General features: G+C 45.1%; 1 protein-coding gene across 1 annotated transcript; it reads left to right on the top strand.

Annotated features, from left to right (window-relative positions):
- The first annotated feature begins 596 nt into the window (after positions 1-596).
- On the top strand, positions 597-19,566 carry SERPINA6 (serpin family A member 6). The gene is made up of 5 exons (XM_025392048.1): positions 597-724; positions 9,409-10,040; positions 13,740-14,007; positions 17,596-17,743; positions 19,211-19,566. Exons 2-5 carry the CDS (start codon positions 9,428-9,430, stop codon positions 19,394-19,396), a joined length of 1,215 nt encoding a protein of 404 aa, XP_025247833.1. The 5' UTR covers positions 597-724; positions 9,409-9,427; the 3' UTR covers positions 19,397-19,566.
- The last annotated feature ends 8 nt before the right edge of the window (positions 19,567-19,574 follow it).

Here is a 19,574-nt window from a genome sequence, read left to right as displayed (position 1 = left end):
TGCTTTAAAGCAGTTCAATTTGATGTCTGTCACCTGTAATCCAAAGAAAACTAATGAAAAATAAAATGTGGGGAAGAGGAAAGGTGCTAGACTTTAGAGTTGAATGGTCTTGGATTTGAATCTCAAGGGCGCTTCACTCAACTTCCATGTAGCTCAGTTTCCTATCTAAAGAGGAGAGATAACGGTGCTCACTTCACAGAGTCATTGTGAAGATTTCGTGAGATAATACAGATGAAGCGCTTGGCAGATATTATTCCATATCTGTCTCTCCCACCACACTAAGACCCCTGGAAGGCAGGACCTTGCCCAAGTCATCCCCAATTAGAGTTAAACACCTGTTTTTCTTTTTACAAGTATCTGCACCTTGGTGCTAATTACGGGCACCTAAGACATGTCTGCTAACTGACACAGGGCAACCACATTGATGCAACTCCAGTCACATTTTGGTATAAAAAAAACTTCATAGAATTGAACGCAGAGCAAAGTTAATTTGCAGCATTACTGTGTTTACTCAGCTTTCCTGACGAAGCCTCCCATTGGTTAATGGCTCGGGGGAGAGGACTACCAAGCGGTGAAGGCCACTGGCCCCTCTAACCATTAACCACCCGGGAAGCTGGCAAACAAAATTTAACAGGCAGCATCCCCCGCAGGCTTACTGTACACATGCTAGGGTCCAGGACCGCAGGACCAAGCCAGCAGAAACAGCCTGAGCCCACCGCAGACTGTGAGTAACAACTGAGAACCCTCTATCCCTCCCCCTGCCCGGCCTCCAGAGCAAAGCCAGGGCTGCAGCTTGCTTGCTTGTTTGGTTTGTTGAGATGTTTTGTTTTTTTTAAGTGGTACATTGAATATTAGGGCAGCCAGCACTGTTATGAGGCAACCTTGCGGAGGATTTTCCAGATCCCAGAGTCTGTGAGTCATCCACAGGGGTTCTGATGTCCCCTGGGCTCCTGCCATGCAGGGGCCTGACACAGAGGGCTGTAGCTAAGAACCATTCTCGTCCATTGCCATGATTGATGCTTCTAAGCCCAGCCAGACAGCCACAACACCCACAACAGCCACAGAGTCGCAGCCTGCGAGCTACGATGCATCTGCTCCAGTCGGCACCACTGATGAAGGATGTTGGCCACGGGTAGGGGCCAGGGAGGGCTCAGCTGGCCCAGTGCAGAGGTATTCTTCAGAGTCACGCAGATCTATCCACCACAGCTCCTCACTCAGTGACCTGGGGCGGAGATAATGCACGGAGAACAGAACTGTCTGCACTGTACCACATGTCCTGAGGTTTCAATACAGAAGGTCAAGAACTGTCCCTGGCTCCTAGGGCATTTGTGAAAACAGAACACAGTGAATATTTACTAAGTGAGTCTCTTCAGAGATGAGGAACAAAGAGGGCACACTTGACATGAAATGCATGAACAATATTGATACTCTGCATTTTTATATGGCTGGGTACTCTTTTTTTTTTTTGACAGTTTCGCTCTTGTTGCCCAAGCTGGAGTGCAATGGCGCGATCTCAGCTCACTGCAACCTCTGCCTCCCAGGTTCAAGCTATTCTTCTGCCTCAGCCTCCCGAGGAGCTGGAATTTCAGGCACCGACCACCACGCCCTGCTAATTTTTTGTTTTTAGTAGAAACGGGGTTTCACCATGTTAGCAAGGCTAGTCTCAGACTCCTGACCTCAGGTGATGCGCCCACCTCAGCTTCCCAAAGTGCTGAGATTACAGGCGTGAGCCACCGCACCCGGCCATGGCTGGATACTCTTAAGAGCTTTTTTACTCATCATTTTCCTTTCTGTAGAGACAGGCAGAATGGCATGGCACAAGTTCTGAAGTCAGACATCTAGGTTTAGAATTCCAGCTCAGGGGGAGTTACTCTGTCTCCCTGGATCTCAGTTTTCTCATCTGTAAATTGGGCCCCACGATGCTCCGCTAAATGAGGTCACATAAGCCAAGCACTGATAACAACCTCGTCTGGTATTCACGATATTGTCAGGTGGGTGGAGTTTTCACCCTCATCTTAGAGAATTAACGCAGGAGAAGGTGAGGCATACAATCTCCACAGAGATGGCAGGAAAGGGATGGGAGCCCATCCTACCATTGGCATCATGCTGCACAGGGCCTGTGCCCAAGAGGAGATCCCAGACAGGTATGGCAGTGACCAAAGCTAAGCAAAGATTTCACTGCCTGTCATGGGGCAAGGCCATAGAGAAGCACAGATGCAAGGCTTCCTGGAGGCGGTGACCTGGGACCTGAGTCTCAAAGGACAAGATGGAGTGAGCCAGGTGAGGCAGGGAGACGAGGGACCTACAGACTGGAGCCACATGGGCAGGGCTGAGGCAGGTCCATCTTTGTTCCCTGCTCCCAGCCCAGAGCTGGCTCAGCAAACATGGAAAAATCGAAATGACCTCCCCTGGGGAACTGCAGTGACCTGTCTTGCTGTAACCTGCCGTGTAGTGATGTGACCTGCCCCGCCCTGCCCTGACCCACAGTGGGATAAAAGGCTGGTGGGTGCTGGCAGAACCCCTGACACCCAGTGTTGCTGTGGCTGAGACCTCAAAGGGCCAGATTTGAGGCTGGAGGCAGAACTGTCACCAGGGACTGGGTCACAAACACCCCCTGGGCTACGTTAGTGAAAATCAGCCTCGTCGTGGGCAATGGGGAGCCCCTGAAAACTTCAAAGCAGAACTGACCAGCTTGAATTTTCAGGAATTTAGAAAGATGCAGCTGCAGATGGGTAAAAGGGCTGGAGGGAGTTAAACAGAAGGCAGGGAGACAAGGTAGGGTTACTGCTGAGTCCTGGGAGAGATGAGGAGGCTGTGCAGAGGCACTGGAGAAGAGACAAACACCAGAAAAATGGGTAAGGCTAGAGGTATTTTTACAAGCTCTTTGTATACTGAGGAAACTGAGGCAGAGTTTAAATAGCCTGTCCTACGTCACCTAATTCGTACATAGCAGCGCTGGGAGCCCAGTCCAGCTTGATCTGCCACAAAACCCAGGAAAAGGAAAGAATTGTCCCAAGGACCCAGAAATCCAAGTCAGAAACCCAGCGGAGAATTCAGTAAAGCCCGACATTTGGGCGCAGGGAGTGGGAAGCAGGTCACACCTGCCTCTATCATCAAAGCAGAGAAGTAGGGACTAGAGCCGCCAACAGGGGTTGTTTTCCATCCTGGAGAGGTAAGGGAGACACCCAAGGAGGGTTGAAAGAAGACTCAGGAGAACTAAGGGTTTTGGGAGGGGAGGCGCTCCCAACTGTTTTTCTTGAGATTCTGCTTTTGAAACACACCAGGGAAGGGGCCTCTAGGGAATTCCAGAGCAGAACAGTGGTTCCCACGCTCAGAGCACACCTGGTAAAAGAAAACTTTAGACAAATTAAACGTAGCAGAGTTTATTTGAGCAAAGAAACGATTCATGAATCACACAGCACCCTAAACCAGTAAAGGTTCAGAGAGTGCCACCAAGCAACGTAGGCAGTATTTACAGGTAGAAGAAGGAAGTGACATATATACATAGGCTGATAGATTACAGCTCTGTGTTTGCCTTGTTTGGACATGTCCGAGCAGTTCGCAGACTGTGATTGACTGAAAGTTCAGCTGCTATGATTGGTTACTTGTTAAAAGTTAACTTGGTTACTTGTTAAAGAATATACTCTCAAGTTAGGTTGCAGTTTGTTTACATATTAAGCTAGGTTACAGTTTGCTACATGAGGAGGCAGCTTTAGCCCGTATTTAATTTAATTTAACATGCCACACCCTCCTGGAGCACTGGTTTAAATGAGGGTTTCCAGCCCCTTACCCAAAGCGACTGGTTCAACAGTGGGTGGTGCAGCGAGACCTGCTTCTCCCGTAAGCCTCCTGTATTTATTGTGATACAGGCAGCTGTGATACATACAGCACAGGGCCTGAAACCACTAACCTTGCAGGCAGACAATGTCCACTTACTGATTCCAACCTTGGATGGATTTTTGTTTGTTTGTTTGTTTCTTTTTTTTTTTTATACAGAGTCTCACTCTGTCACCCAGGCTGGAGTGCAGTGGTGCGATCTCAGCTCACTGCAAGCTGGGTGAATTTTTTCAATTCCATTTATGGAACTCTTCTTAAATCATTTATATTTAATGTTTTCCTTAAATTTGTATTGTGGGAAAATATAATACCTAACATTTTAACGACAAGTGTACAGTTCAGTAGAATTAAAAGTCCATTCACGTTGTTGTGCCTCCATCACCACCTTCCATGTCCAGAACTTTTTCATCATCCCAAACTGAAATTCTATACCCACTCAACAATAATTCCCTAATCTCCCCTTGCCCCAGCCCCTGGTATCCACAATTTTACTTCTGTCTCTATGTATTTGACTACTCTAGGTATAGAATTAGACTCTATTTGCCCTTTTGTGTCTGGCTCATTTCACGTAACATAATGTCTTCCAGGTTCATCCATGTTGTAGGAAATGTCAGAATTTCATTCCTTTTTAAAGTTGAATAGTATTCCATTGTATGTTTATACCATCCTTTGTTTATTCATTCATCCTTTGATAGACATTTTGGTTGTTTCCACCTTTTGGCTATGGTGAATAATGCTGCTGTGACTGTGGTCTACAATTATCTAGTCAAGTTCCTTGACTATCTGCTTGCAGTTCTTTGGTGTATATACTCAAAGCAAAATTGTTGGGTCAAATGATGATTTTGTTTAATTTTTAAGGAACTGCCATATTGTTTTCCACACATTGTAGCACTTTATATTCTTACCAGCAAAGAATAAGGACTCCAATTTCCCTATATGCATGCTAACATTTAAATTAAAAAAAAATTTTTTTTTTTTTTGAAACGGAAAAAAAAATGTTGCTATGTTGCCTAAGCTGGTCTCAAACTCCTGGCCTCAAGCATTCCTCCCACCTCAGCTTTCAGAGTAGCTAGGATTACAGGCACAGGCCATCATGCCTGGTGTGCCAACTTATTGTTTTCTGGTTTTTTTGTCTGTTTATTGTAGCCATCCCTATGGATATGAAGTGGTATCTCATTGTGGTTTTGATATTCCTAATGAATAGTGATGCTGAGCATCTTTTTACGTGCTTATTGGCCATTTGTGTGTTGTCTCTGAAAAGATGTCCACTGAAGTCCTTTGCCCATTTCTAACTGGGTTTATTTGTTTTCTTGTTTTCGTTCTTGGGTTTTAGGAGTTCTTTGTATATCCTGGATATCAATTCCTTATCAGATATGAAATTTGCAAATGTTTTCCCATTCTGAGTTGCATTTTTACTTTATTGACAGTATCCTTTGATGAACAAAGTTTTCCATTTTGATGAAGTCCAATTTGTCTATTTTTTCTTTTGTTGCCCATGGCCTTGGTGTGATATTCAAGAAATTATTGCCAAAGCCAATATCATGAAGTTTTTCCCCTATGTTTTTTCCTAAGATTTTTATAATTTTAACTCATGTTTAAATCACTGATCTATTTTGAGTTAATTTTTGTATATGGTGTTAGGTAGAGGTCCATCTTCATTCTTTTGCATGTAAATATCCAATTTTTCAGCACCACTTGTGGAAAAGGCTGTCTTTTCCCCATTGAATGGTTTGGCACCCTTGTCAAACTCATTTTACTATATATGCAAGGCTTATTTCTGGGCTCTGTATTCTATTCCATTGGTCTATACATATGTCTTTATACCAGTACCACACTGTTTTGATTTTTATAGTTTTATAGCAAATTGTGAAATCAGAAAGTGCAAGACGTTCAACTTTGTTCTTTTTCAGTATTGTTTTGGCTCTCCGGGTCCCTTGAGATTTTTATATAAATTTTAGGATGAATTTTTCTATTTCTGTGAAATACAGAACTGGAATTTTGATAGAAATTGCATTGAATCTATAGACTGCTTTGGATAGTATTATCATCTTAGCAATTTCTTCCAATCCACGAATGCAGGATGTCTTTCCATGTCCTCTTTAATTGCCTTCAGCACTGTTCTTTAGTTTTCAGTGTATAAGTCTCTTACCTCCCTGATTAATCCCTATTTTGTTCTTTTTCATACTATTGTAAATGGAATTGTTTTCTTAATTTCCTTTTCAAATTGTTTTCTTTGTTAGCGTTGGGAATGCAATTGATTTTATATCTTGCAACTTTGCTAAATTTGTTTATTAGTTCTAACAGAATTTTTCATAGAATTTTTAGGGTTTTGTACATATAAAATCATGTCATCTGTGAACACAAATAATTTTACTTCTTCCTTTCAAATATGGATACCTTTTTTTGTTCCTTCCCCACTTGCTCTGGCTAGAACTTCCAGTGCTATATTAGGTAAAAGTACTGAGAGCAAGCATCGTTGTTTTGTTCCTGATCTTCAGGGAAAAGCTTTCAGTCTTTCACTATTGAGTATAATAGGTTTTATAAATATATAGTCTTGATTATGTTGAGGTAGTTTTCTTCTATTACTAATTTCATTGTAGGACTTTCTACTTAGTCTAGCTAAAAACGGGATCCTTGTCACATGGCCATGAAAGATTAGGCTCGCAGACACTTTGAAGGATTAAAAAAAATGGAATTTATTGGGTGAAAAGGAAACTAACTCAGCAAAGCGAGAGAGAGTCCTGTTAACAGGCCCTCATCTCACCAATGGAATCCCCAGATTACCACACAGGATCAGGAGACAGAAGCCAAGCTCCTCCCCGCTGCAAAGGGCACAAACTTCCCACAGCTCCACCCCATTCTCCCAGTGCGTGAGCCAATTGAACATTCTCCAGGCACCTCTTTACACTTGATTGTATCAATCGGTTGTGTGTTTTTATCATGTGAGGGTGTGTTGAATTATGTCAAATACTTTTTTCTGCAGCAATTGAGATGATCACGTGATTTTTTCCTTTCTTTTGTTAATATGATATATTAGACTGATCAATTTTTGTATGTTGAAACGTTTTCTGCATTACAGAAATAAATCCAAATTGGGTATGGTGTATAATCCTATTAATAGCCTCTCAAAATTAATTTAATCCATTATATTAGTCAGGGTTCTCCAAAGAAACAGAATCTACAGGATATATAGAAATATATGTAAGAGGAGGCACTATGGGAATTGCCTTATGTAATTACAGAAGCTGAGAAGTCCCACAGTCTGCCATCTGCAAGCTGGAGACCCAGGAAAGCCAGCCATGTAATTCAGTCTGAGTCTGAAGGCCTGACAACCAGAGGAGCCAATGGTGCAGCTCCACAATAGGAAAAGGGCCTAGTAAGGCTGCTGGTTTAAGTCCCAGAGTTTAAAGGTCCAAGAACCAGGACCCCCAATGTTCAGGGGCAGGCAAACATGGATGTTCAACTCAGGGACAGAAAAGAGAATTTGCCCTTCCCCTACCTCTTTGTTTTATCCAGCCTTTAATGGATTAAAAATGCCCACCCATATTGGTAAAGGTGGCTGTCTTTACTCAATCTACTGATTCATATGCCAATTTCTTCCAGAAATACTGCCACAGGCCTCTTTTATGTAGGCACTAATTCCTTTTATGAGGGTAGAGCCCCCATGAATAGGTTTCCACATATGAATTTGTGGGGACACAAACATTCAGACTTTAGCAGCTGGTAAAACACTATTTTTGAGTGTGTCTGGGACAAAATGAGCAAAAAATGGACACAATTAGAGGGTGAAATCGTTCTACAGCAATTTAGACACTTCAATACCTCATTCTCAATAATGGATAGAACAACCAGACATAAAATAAGTAAGAAAAAAGAGAACTTGAACATCGCAGCAAAAACTAGATGTATCAGACATATACAAAGCACCCTACAACAACAGAATACACATTCTTCTCAAGTGCACAAGGGACATTCTCCAGGACAGACCCTATGTTGGGCCACAGATCAACAGCCAATAGATTTAAAAAGACAGATATCATACTAAGTATCTTCTTCAATCACAATGAGATGAAGTTAGAAATCATTAACAGAAGGAAAACTGGAAATTTTACAAAGTGTGGAAAAAACAGCACACTCTTTATCACTCAGAGGATCAAAAAAGATACCACCAGGGGAATTAGAAAATACTTAAAGACAAATGAAAATGGAAACACAACATACCAAAACTTATGGAATGAGTGAAAGCAGTGTGATGATAGAAATGTATGGCTGTAAACACATTTAAAAAACAAGAAGATCTCAAATAAACAATGGCATATATTCAAATTCAGGTGTGAACTTTAGGATGTTAATGTAATCCCCATAATAATCACAAAGGGATGAGAATAGAATTATTAAAGTGTTTCAACACAAAAAAGCATTTCAGTACAAAAACTAAATACAAAAAAGGACAGTGATATAGGAAACGAAGAACCAAAAATGTTGTATCTTCTTGCTGTACTGAAAACTTTATTAATATATCATCACCTTCTTTGTCTTTTGGAACATTTTTAATTCAAAATCTATTTTGTCTGATATTAGTGTAGCCACCCCTGCTCTCTTTTGGTTACTATTTGCATGGGGTAAATTTTCCGTCCTTTCACTTTCAGTCAGTCTATTTGCATATTTGGATCTAAAATGAGTCTCTTGTAGACAGCATATATTTGTATCATATTTTAGAAGGCTAACGTGTAAAAATAATGTTTAGTCTTTGTTTATAATTTAGGAACTAGAAAAAGAACAAACTAAACTGAAAAATAGCAGAAGGAAGGAAATAATAAAGATTAGAGCAGAGATAAATAAAATCAAGAATAGAAAAACAATAGAGAAAATAAATTAAACCAAAATGCAATATGTATGCTCATAATACATTTAGTCCAGAATATATTTGATATAACCAGCTTCACTTCAATAGCATACAAAAGCTCTGCTTCCCACCTGTTTCCAGTTACTGCCAAAAATGTGACTTATAATTGCCCATGCATCTACCTTTACCAGAGGTCTTTTATTTCTTCATTCAGCTTAAAGTTACTGTCCAGGGTCCTTTCATTTCAATCTGAAATAAAATGCCTCTCATTTCTTACAGGGCAGGTATTGTGGGAAAAAGCTTACTCAGCTTTTGTTTTTCTGGGAATGCTTTAATTGTGTTTTGTTTTTCTTTGAGCATTTTGAACATATCTGTTGGATGGGTTTTAACCTTTCTGAGTACCTATTTCTGCCTGCCTAAAATCGGGTTAATAATACTTACTTTAGGAATGTTTTGGTCATGGTTAGATGACTGAATATAGCCAGACTACCTAGATCATTGTTGAGTACCTGGTAGGCACTGGATAAACCATAATGGGTGTTATTCATATCTCCAAATGAGGAAACTGAAGTCCAGTGCCCTCTGTGATGTGCTCCCAGGTCACACAGCCAGTGTGGAGGAAAGAACTGGGGCTTGAACAGGGTCTTTTGCCTGCCCCCTGTTGCACTATGACCCATTGACTCAGAGACTGCCACATCATCTAACAAGCTTTTCTGATTTGGCAGGGCCTGGCTATACTGGACAATGCCACTCCTCCTGTACACCTGTCTTCTCTGGCTGTCCACCAGTGGCCTCTGGACCGTCCAGGCCATGGATCCTAATGCTGCTTATAGGAACATGAGTAGCCATCACCGGGGCCTGGCTGCAGTCAACGCTGACTTTGCCCTCAGCCTGTATAAGCACCTAGTGGCCTTGAGTCCCAAGAAGAACATTTTCATCTCCCCCGTGAGCATCTCCATGGCCTTAGCTATGCTGTCCCTGGGCACCTGTGGCCACACACGGGCCCAGCTCCTCCAGGGCCTGGGTTTCAACCTCACTGAGAGGTCTGAGACTGAGATCCACCAGGGTTTCCAGCACCTCCACCAACTCTTTGCAGAGTCAGACACCAGTTTAGAAATGACCATGGGCAATGCCTTGTTTCTTGATGGCAGCCTGGAGTTGCTGGAGTCATTCTCAGCAGACATCAAGCACTACTATGAGTCAGAGGTCTTGGCTATGAATTTCCGGGACTGGGCAACAGCCAGCAGACAGATCAACAGCTATGTCAAGAGCAAGACACAGGGGAAAATTGCCGACTTGTTGTCAGGGCTGGATAGCCCAGCCATCCTCGTCCTGGTCAACTATATCTTCTTCAAAGGTATTCCCACCCATCCCAGTCTGAAGGCCTATCCACTATGGCCAGGAATAATAACAGCCATTAAAATCCAGGGCACACTCTTGGGCAAAGTCTTTGATTCTGTAAAGCACATATACATCTGGGACTCTCCATCTTCCCCACAGTCCTGTTGGGTAGGTGGAATTATATTATTTTACAAAAGATCAAAATGCCACCCGAAAGGGTTGGGCAGTGTGCCCACATGCTGGCAGGCTGGCTTGAGGCCTACACCTGTAACCATGAACAGTCTGGCTGCTTCGTGCTCCACAAATGCTGACTGTCAAGTACTGGGCCAGGGACTGGAAAAATGGCCTGGAACCAGACAGAACCCCATCCACCCCTCGGGAACTCCCAGATGCCCCCAAAGCTGTCCTGCACACACTGCTCTAACCAGGTCTTGCTTCAGTTTTTCAACCTTCCTGTTCATAAAAACCTGGAAGTTCTAGCGGAGAATGCACTTCCAGGTCTTTTCCAGCTTCTAGAAGCCACATGGCTTGTGGGCCTCTCTTATTTTCAAAGCCAGTAATTGCATCATTCCCACCTCTGCTTCCATCATCACGTCTCTGATTCTGACTTTCCTGCCTTCCTCTTTGACTTACAAGAACCCCTCAGGATTACACTGGATAATGGCCCACCTGGGTGATCCAGGATAACCTGCCCATCTCAAGGCCAGCAGATTAGCAATTGTGATTCCATCTACAACTTTAATTCCCCCTGGACATGAAAGCTAACATATTCTCAAGTTCTGGGGATTAGAATGTGGACATTTTGGAGGGCTATTGTTCTGCCTACCACAAAGCCCAGGCCTCTTCTGTCTCATGAGCCCTCTTGCAACTTATCTGACTGCCTAAAACATCTTCCCTCATTTCAAATCTTAGCTCAGAAGTCACCTCCTCTGTGAAGCCTCCCCAGATTCACCCAGGAAAACCTTTGTCCTCATATGCATGCTCCACAGTTTGCCCATGTCTCGTTTGGGCAATCATCTTGCCATAACACATTGTTTAGCACCTAAGTGGTTGAGTTTCAGTTAAGCAATCATATTCAAAGGAATGCAGGTAAAACAGCCAAAATAAGCAAACTAAGCCAGTATCCCTATTGAACATGTGTCTCTCGACAAGATCATCAGATCAGTGGAGGTGTGATCCCCAGCCAGGACTCCTCATGCCCCCTTCCCCTCCTCCCCAGCTCTCTCTCAGGACCTCCCATCAGACTGCGCTCACCTCCCCTCCCATCCCGCACCTCCTTACTGCCTGGACTGACTTAGCATCTGTACGAGTCCTTCTTCTCCACCTGCCTCTGGGTCTTTCCTGCTCTCCAGCACAAGGCTGGGAACTCCAGGAGAGGCTGCCCTCCTGGCAGGATGGTGAGGCTGAGAGGCTGACCAGGCAAAGACAGCCTTCTTAACACCTGACTGTGGGAGGGCCAGGGAGGCTGGGAACGTTTGCCCAAAAACTCTTCTGTGTGCTCCCACAAATTCCATAGACCATCTCCCCCACGAGGCTGTGCGCTCTTGTGCAGGGTGTCTTTGTCTCTTTGGGAGATCCCAGTGCCCTTGTGGAATGTTTGGTGCATGGAAGGAGCTCAGCAGTGATTGTACAGAGGTTCAGGCAACACAACCTGGGGAAAAGGCACGGTAAACCCAGGTGCCGGGAGGGCCCTCCTGAGCCTAAGAGAGGCCTGAGCACGTGTGGGCATCTGGTGGAACAGGTGCTGGCGCGGCATCATTCTGCACGAGGTTTCACAGTGTCCTCAGGACCACAGTGGGGCTAAGCGGATAGGAGATCAACAGTTTTAGGTTACAATATTAGAGAAACTTTGAGCGCTTGAATGCAGGACCAGACATTGAGGAGGGTGAAATGCCTCATTGTACACAGATTTTCTATGGCACAGCAAAACGAATCCGCAAGTCTTTGGTTAAAGCCGCTGGGAAAATACTCTGAAATATTTCTAGCAAGCCAGGATAATAAACAGAAATCAAGATTAGTGTAGCTATTGTCACTAAATGTAGAATATGTAAAATGGTCCTGATGTGTGATTTATTTATTGGACTTTCTTGACAGTTCTTTTTGAATAACATTAAAAATATTGTTACAAGATTTTCCAGAGGAGCCATCTTTTCTTTCTCGGATTTTCCCCAATAAATTCTTTCTCTACCACCAATTCTCCTAGGACTTTTTGAGAATAGATCCCTTAAAGTAGAGGCTGAACCCCATTTTGTATTTTGTTTTGCGTCAAACTATATACATTATGCTTGCTTCTAGCAAAGAAACACTCCATAAAAAGCAAGCAGCAAAATGTTAAGGATGAAAAAAACCTAACAATGAAAAATATTTTACCCACTTTTTTTTTTTTTTTTTTTTTTTTTGAGGTAAGTTAGCCACAAAATACAACTGCCCTCTAGTTCTGAGGACTTTAGACTTCCTTTGGAGGATGATTTGAGAACCCTCAAATGATCTTATTTGCCGTGAGACAGATGGATGGTGAGTTTACTACCTTTGGTCAGTGTATGCAGACACCAAGGTTAGTGAGGTCATTCAGAATGAACCGGCATAGCTCTGGGGTCTCTAGGCTCCACAGCCACGGCTGATTTCTCTACATCCATCAGCCTCTCCCTGTTGTCTCCATCGGTAGCTATTACAAGAGGTTTGTGGCTGACTCAGAACCAAGAATTTTGGCCAAGCAATCCACAGATCCCACAGACAGTAGTATGGAGAAGGGGCTACTTGGAATGATGTTCTGGCCACCTTTAGGGAACCTCAGCTGGGAAATGGTGGCCTGGCAAGGGCTTTAGGGCTTGTGGTCAATGGCAGCCAGGACACCCGGGACCTGCTGGACTCAAGGGCCTCAGTCATTAGTTTAAGACTGGGGAGACTTCACCTACAGCAGAGAGACCCTGTGACACTCAGCCCAGGTAAGTTTCCAGTAGATGGACTCAGTTGTCTGGAATAAGTTCAGAAGGACAATCGGGCCAGCTTCGGCTCAGTCTGAGGAGCAATTTTCTTCCCATCAGAGCTGACCAGTACTGCCAAGTCCCATCTGTGAAGGTAGTGAGCTCCCCATCTCAAGGCATAAAAAAAAACAAGCTGGATGGTGGCACCCTGGAACATGGTAGAGGGGACCTGAGGGCCTGCGGGAGGTGGGAGTCTGTGACCCCGAAGGAGTCTTCTCACCCTGACTCTTCATTAGGACAATGTGACCTAAAGGAAGGACCATTCAGCAGGGTCAGGAGCCTCAGCTGGGCCAGCCAGGCTGGCAGGGGTGGAGATGGCCCCCTCCCTTCCCACCAGGGACTCTGAGTTTGAGACTTGAGGTCCAGCACCACTTCCAGAGCCCTCAGAACTGAGACCCACTCTAGGCATGGGGAGCCGAGGCATAGTCTGAGCTAAGCAAATTTTACCCCCAAATCCAAGGACCAGCACCCTCTTGGTCTCTCCCCACTGCCTTATGTAGAAGCCAATCTCAGAAACAGAGCTCATCCTCAACCCATTCCAAGAAGTAGAGGATGAAACAGGCTTTAAATTTCTGAGAATTTTTATATCTTACCTAAAAACCCTTGAGGCTTGAATGAGGACATTCCAAGCATGCAGAAGGCCACTGTGTCACTTGGATAGCAGGCCCGTGAGGTGACCCAGAACTGTGTTTTCCCCTCTGCCCTAAAGACCTGTCTCCTCCTCTTCCTAGGCACATGGACACAGCACTTTGACCTGGCAAGCAGCGGGGAGAACTTCTATGTGGACGAGACAACTGTGGTGAAGGTGCCCATGATGTTCCAGTCGAGCACCATCAGTTACTTTCATGACTCGGAGCTCCCCTGCCAGCTGGTACAGCTGAACTATGCGGGCAATGGGACTGTCTTCTTCATCCTTCCAGACAAGGGGAAGATGAACACGGTCATCGCTGCACTGAGCCGGGACACGATTAACAGGTGGTCCGCAGGCCTGACCAACAGGTAAGCCCTGCAGCCATCGTGTTGATTTCTGCAATGCACATGTCCCCAGAAAGTGGCGCAGGTGAAAAGGGGGTATGCCGGGGCATCCTTCCTTCCCTGGACTCAGCCTCCAGGGCTCATTGTGTTCCTGTCTGCTGGGCCTCCAAAGGCTGTAAGGTTCTCTGATGTGGAGCTCACACTAATTTATTGATCTGTCCATCAGTACTGAAATACTTTGGGACATTTCACAAAGTGAGGTCCCCTTTCCCTGTGAAGTTCATACACACCCTCTGCATTGTTATATTTTTGCAGCATTTTCTTAAACTAAGTTTGCCAACCACACAGCTACACACTTACCCATTTTGTCATCTTGCTTACCTGAAACCAGGCCCTGCCTAAAGATTCCTGGGAGACCTCATAGGAATATAGTGAAAATGACCTCTGTATTCATCATGGAGCCAATGCAAAACCTATATGAATGGTTCTTAAGCTACTCAGGGCATCTAACTCTTCAATCAATCAATCAGTAAACAACTAAGAAAGCAAGGCTAAAGTAGGTAATAAGCAAGTAAGTAGAAAGAAAGCAATGACTGCATATCCTGAAGAGGCAGTAATCAGGAGGAGAAGCAGCCAGTGGATTCCCTCTATCTCTGACCTCAGGCTCAAGCAAGGGGCTGGTGCAGGATTGACACTCAGGCAAGGTCAGCTGAGGATGTGAGTCAGCAATAAATCAATGAATGAATGGATAGGTGAGTGAATGGATGGAAGAACGAATGAGTGAGTAAATTAATGAATGAATAAGTGAGTGAGTGCATAGAATGGTGAGTCAGTGAATGGAGAATGAGTTAATGAATGGATGAATTAATAAGTAAATGGATGAATGAGTGAGTGGATGGATGGGTGGATGGTTGGATGGATGAATGGACAAACAAATGAGATTTTCCCCTCCAAGTACCCCTGAGCTAGAGAGCAATTGAAATTATTGTCATGCGAGTGCCCAGCCCTGCTCCTCACCTTGAAGGAGGAAGGAGGTGTTCTTTAGAACATGGTCCTCACTCTCAGGGAGATTCAAGTTCCGTCTGTGCAAAAGAGTCAGAAAATGCCAACCAGCATGAAACCTGGTGGCAGGTGGGCTGATGCAGACTCAAAAGCAGAGGGGGTGCTGAGGAGGGAGTGGGCATGTAGATCTAGAGTAGCTCAGGAAAGCTGGTGGATCAGGCAGCATTTCATTCACTCACTCATTCATTCACTCATTCATTCATTCATTCGTTCATTCATTCAATGTGCATTTTATTCACTCATTCATTCAATGCACATAAATGGAAGCACCTGCTATGTACCATGCACTAGCTAAGCACAAGGGTCGGAGTAGTGAATAGGACAAAATAGAGCCCTTAAAGACATGCACTCTAGAGCAGAAAACAGATTCTGTTGGAATTAATAGCGGTACAACGATGTGAGTTCAACAGTGTGAATTCTGAGAGAGACCGAGAGAGATGTGTAACATGCACTGGCTGGGAGGTAGGAATGCCTGACTCTGCCCAGGGGATGGGGAAGGGCTGCAGAGCAGGTTGTTTTCCCTTGAAACTGCCTTGAGCCTGAGTGGAAGTTCAGCCAGTGGGAAGTGGCCTTCAGACCCGGCATGAAGAGGGCATGGCACCAACCAAGTCAGGGGACCATGCCCAGAGTGCCAACAATGGAGGGCCAGCAGTAATGAAGGAGATAAATTTGGCTTGGACAAATTTTGTGATCTAAAAATTCTGCAGTAGATAATCTAGGAGGAAGCTCCACTACTTTATTAATATGTAGGTTTTGTGATTTATGGTTTCAGATTGTTTTCATTTTGAATGATACCCTCTGAGAGCTGTCTGATGTTGGGTGCTTCTAGAGATGATCATCGAGTTCTGTGAATGCACATGGAAGTGCCTGGGAATTTGACTTCTCTCCTGTAGGGAAGTCATGTGGTCAGCCCTGTGCTTTTGTGCAATCCCCTATAGCTATGTGGAGGACACAGTTCTTAAACCATCCATACCTACGCTTCAGTGTGTGTGTGTGTGTGTGTGTGTGTGTGTGTGTACACACGTATATGCGTGGGTGTGAACCTGTATCTGGGCAATGCTAGGGATCCATTTGTCATCTCTTCCTCCTTTCTGCCCAAAGAAAACCTGTAATTTAGGCATAGTACCACAAGGGGGTGATAACGTACCATGATGCAAACAATGCATTCCAGATCATACTCCATTGAAAATGATGGGAAGGACTATCTGTCTATCTTTCTTTACACCAAAAATAATCTTTTCACGAAAATACTTCAATGTGAGCAACATTAATCAATAATACATACCTTAAAGCCCCATTACCTTGCTCTCAGAAAGCTTTCAACAACGTAGCAGGTGGCAGGTGGCAAAACTAGTCCTGGTCTTTTCAGTTCTGTTACCTCCCAGTTGTGTGACTTTGGGGGAATTCTTCAGCCTCTCTAAGTGTTGATCTCTCAACCTGGAAATTAAAGATGTTGATTCCGACTTCATAGGTGTGTATATGTGTGTGTGCACGTGTGTGTGTGGTGTGTGTGGGTGTGTGTGTGTGAGAGAGAGCGAGAGAGAGAGAGAGAGAGAGAGAAAGAGGAGACAAAAAAATTAAAGAACATAGACCAGGTGTTTGGGATAAGTTGGTCTCCCTTCCTTTCTTTCTGTTAGTATTTCCACACCTAGAGAAGGTACACACCCATTCGCCTCTGATTCTTCTCCCTCGCCTTCAGAAAAGGATGACTTCCACTTCACACGGATGGTTGCCAGTCTCCAGGCCTCACCCAGGGCTGCTTTTGCTCAGTGAGGAGAGGGTCTTGTGCCTTTCCTCCCATCTGCCCAGAGAGCCAGTGAGAGTTCACTGACACCCCTCAGTTTCAGTATTTCAGACATCTGCTCTCCCTCTGGGCAGAAGGCACAAGAAGAAAATAACACTAAGGCCTTGACATGTTAAAAAGCATAGATGCCCGTGCTACCCCTAGCGTGACCCCACTTACCTTTCTAGAAACCCCACCTGCTTCATCCGGTAGAAACTGCCAGCTGAATCAGATTCTTGCAGAATCACAGAGCTTTAGCACCCACCAGCCCTGGGAGAGCCTGTGTTCAACACCTTTGTGTGCGGGTGAGGACATTAGCACAGAGAGGGGCTGGACTTGGCTAAGGCCACACAGCATTAGTGGCACAGCTGGAGCCAGGGACCACTGCTCCCAGCTGGGCACTCCCTCCAGTCCTCTGCTTCTAGCAGGGGTTCTCCTGGGACCAAAAATGCTTCTTTATGGACTATTGTCTTAAATGCTCCATGGTCTAGCTGCATCCCAGGTGGAATCAGCTCAAAGGAACTACAGAGAAGAAAAGAACGTGCAATTCAGAGACCCCATGGGAAAGCTGCCTGTGTCATGGAGGCAGAGACAGATCCTGCCTCCTGCTCTGTTCCTTCTACCCACAAAGAGCAAGTCAGGCTCAGGGACAGGAGCTGGAGGGAGAGCACGAGGAAATAAGAGCCTGTCCAGGAGAAGAGGTGCTGCTCTCCCCTCTGCCAGGCCCAGCCCTGGAATGTCTAACTCTGTCTGCTTACCCCGAGCAGCCAGGTGGACCTGTACATTCCGAAGGTCACCATATCTGGAGTCTATGACCTCGGAGATGTGCTGGAGGAAATGGGCATTGCAGACTTGTTCACCAACCAGGCAAATTTCTCAGGCATCACCCAGGATGCCCAACTGAAGTCATCAAAGGTAAATGTCTTGGAAGCCCACCTTTTCTTCCCCCCTCCAAAATTCACAATATAAATATAATACTAGGAAGTGGCCCTGAGTTCATTCATGAATGAGCCTCTGGGTGCCTGGCTGAGAACCCCAGGTCGAGTCCAAGCCCCTTGTCTCACCATGAGGTAAATGGAGGCTCAGCAAGAAAACGTGACATCCCCAAGATCACACAGGAAGCTATGACACAGGAGGGCCATAGCCCAGGCACCTACCCATCCCACCAGACCCCACAGAGGGGGCACTATGAAAACCAAGTTGTCATGGCAGAACTGTGAGTTACCCCTGGCAAAAAGAAACAGGAAAAGTGGCAAATGTCTAATTGGGATCACATTGTGCTTTCTGCCCAATCACATCCATTCAATTATGTAAAGGCTTCAGCTTTATGTTCTGTTATTCATGCATTCAGAAAATTTTTACTGAACACCTACTATGTGTCCCAAACTGTGTAGGCCCTGTGTGTGTCCCCATTACTCAAATGTGTGGCCCCTGACCTCAAGACACAAGGACTTTGTGGCCACCATGGTACCTGGCAGATAATATGTGCTCAGTAAAATGCATGCTGTGTGAGTGGATTGAGTCAACACAGCTGCCTCCTCAGAAGGAGGGTATTATCTCAATTTCTCAGAGGAGGAATCTCCTGCTCAGGGAGGGTATACAGCTTGCCCAAAGTCACAGAGCTAGTAAATAACAGTTTGATGTTTGATCTCAGGCCTGTTGACTCAAAACCTCATCTGCTCAAGACATACTGCAAGAGTTCCAATCCCAGCTCAGCTTCTTCCTAGGTCTGGGTGCCACTCACAGAGCCACCAGAGCCTGAGTGTGCTTGCTGGAAAGAGTCACTGGGAGTTCACCCCTTAGGGTGTTGTGAGCTTACCAATATCACCTGTTACTTAATTAGCCAGGTTATGAGCCACCAGAGTCTTTTGATACAAGCTAGGCAGATGTTTTGCTGACTTTACAACTCCTCCTAATTTTGATCACAACAAGGACATATCAACAGTCAAAGATTTACATTTTTAGATTCTGCTTCAGCTTTCCTAAACAGAACAGCCATAGGCACTTTGCATAACTCGAACCCTAGTATTTACCCAGCAGAGTGGAAAGGGAACAAGATCTCCCTCTGCTACCCCAGAGCAGTAAGAAGCACCCAACATGGACAGTGAAGCCCAGTTCAAGCCATGAGACCTCTGATCTCCATGTGATTGGCCCAACCTGCCCGTTTGATAGGAAGTGTAGGTGCAGCCCGGGTTCTGGAGGTGGACAGACTTGGGCTGTATCATCCTGGGGCTGCCACTTGGATAAGAATCCAGCAAGTGACCTTCTCTGAGCCTGGATTCACCTTCCTAAAACCAAGGACATGAAGGGTCCCAGCAATGAGGCAGGAAAGCGAGAACACACAGCAGGTCTCACCACCCATCTTCGTTCTGTACCTAACAGGTGGTCCACAAAGCTGTGCTGCAACTCAGTGAGGAGGGTGTGGACACAGCTGGCTCCACTGGGGTCAGCCTAAACCTGACGTCCAAGCCTATCATCCTGCGTTTCAACCAGCCCTTCATCATCATGGTCTTCGACCACTTCACCTGGAGCAGCCTTTTCCTGGCCAGGGTTGTGAACCCAGCGTAAGAGACCGCCCACCCAGAGCCTCAGCACTATCTGACTTTGGGCACCAGGGACACCACGGAAATGTTTTGGAGAGTGGGAGGTTCCCCCCAATCTCCTCCAAGTTCTCCTCCCTCCAACCAGAGTTGTGTCTACCTTTACGCATCTTGTAATAAATGTCATTGCAACTCTGATGACGAGC

This window comes from Theropithecus gelada, chromosome 7b, assembly GCF_003255815.1.
Source record: "Theropithecus gelada isolate Dixy chromosome 7b, Tgel_1.0, whole genome shotgun sequence".
In the NCBI taxonomy this organism is placed as follows: domain Eukaryota; kingdom Metazoa; phylum Chordata; class Mammalia; order Primates; family Cercopithecidae; genus Theropithecus; species Theropithecus gelada.
The sequence above is the reverse complement of the archived record's forward strand: the minus strand, read 5'-3'. Positions and strand labels throughout refer to the sequence as shown.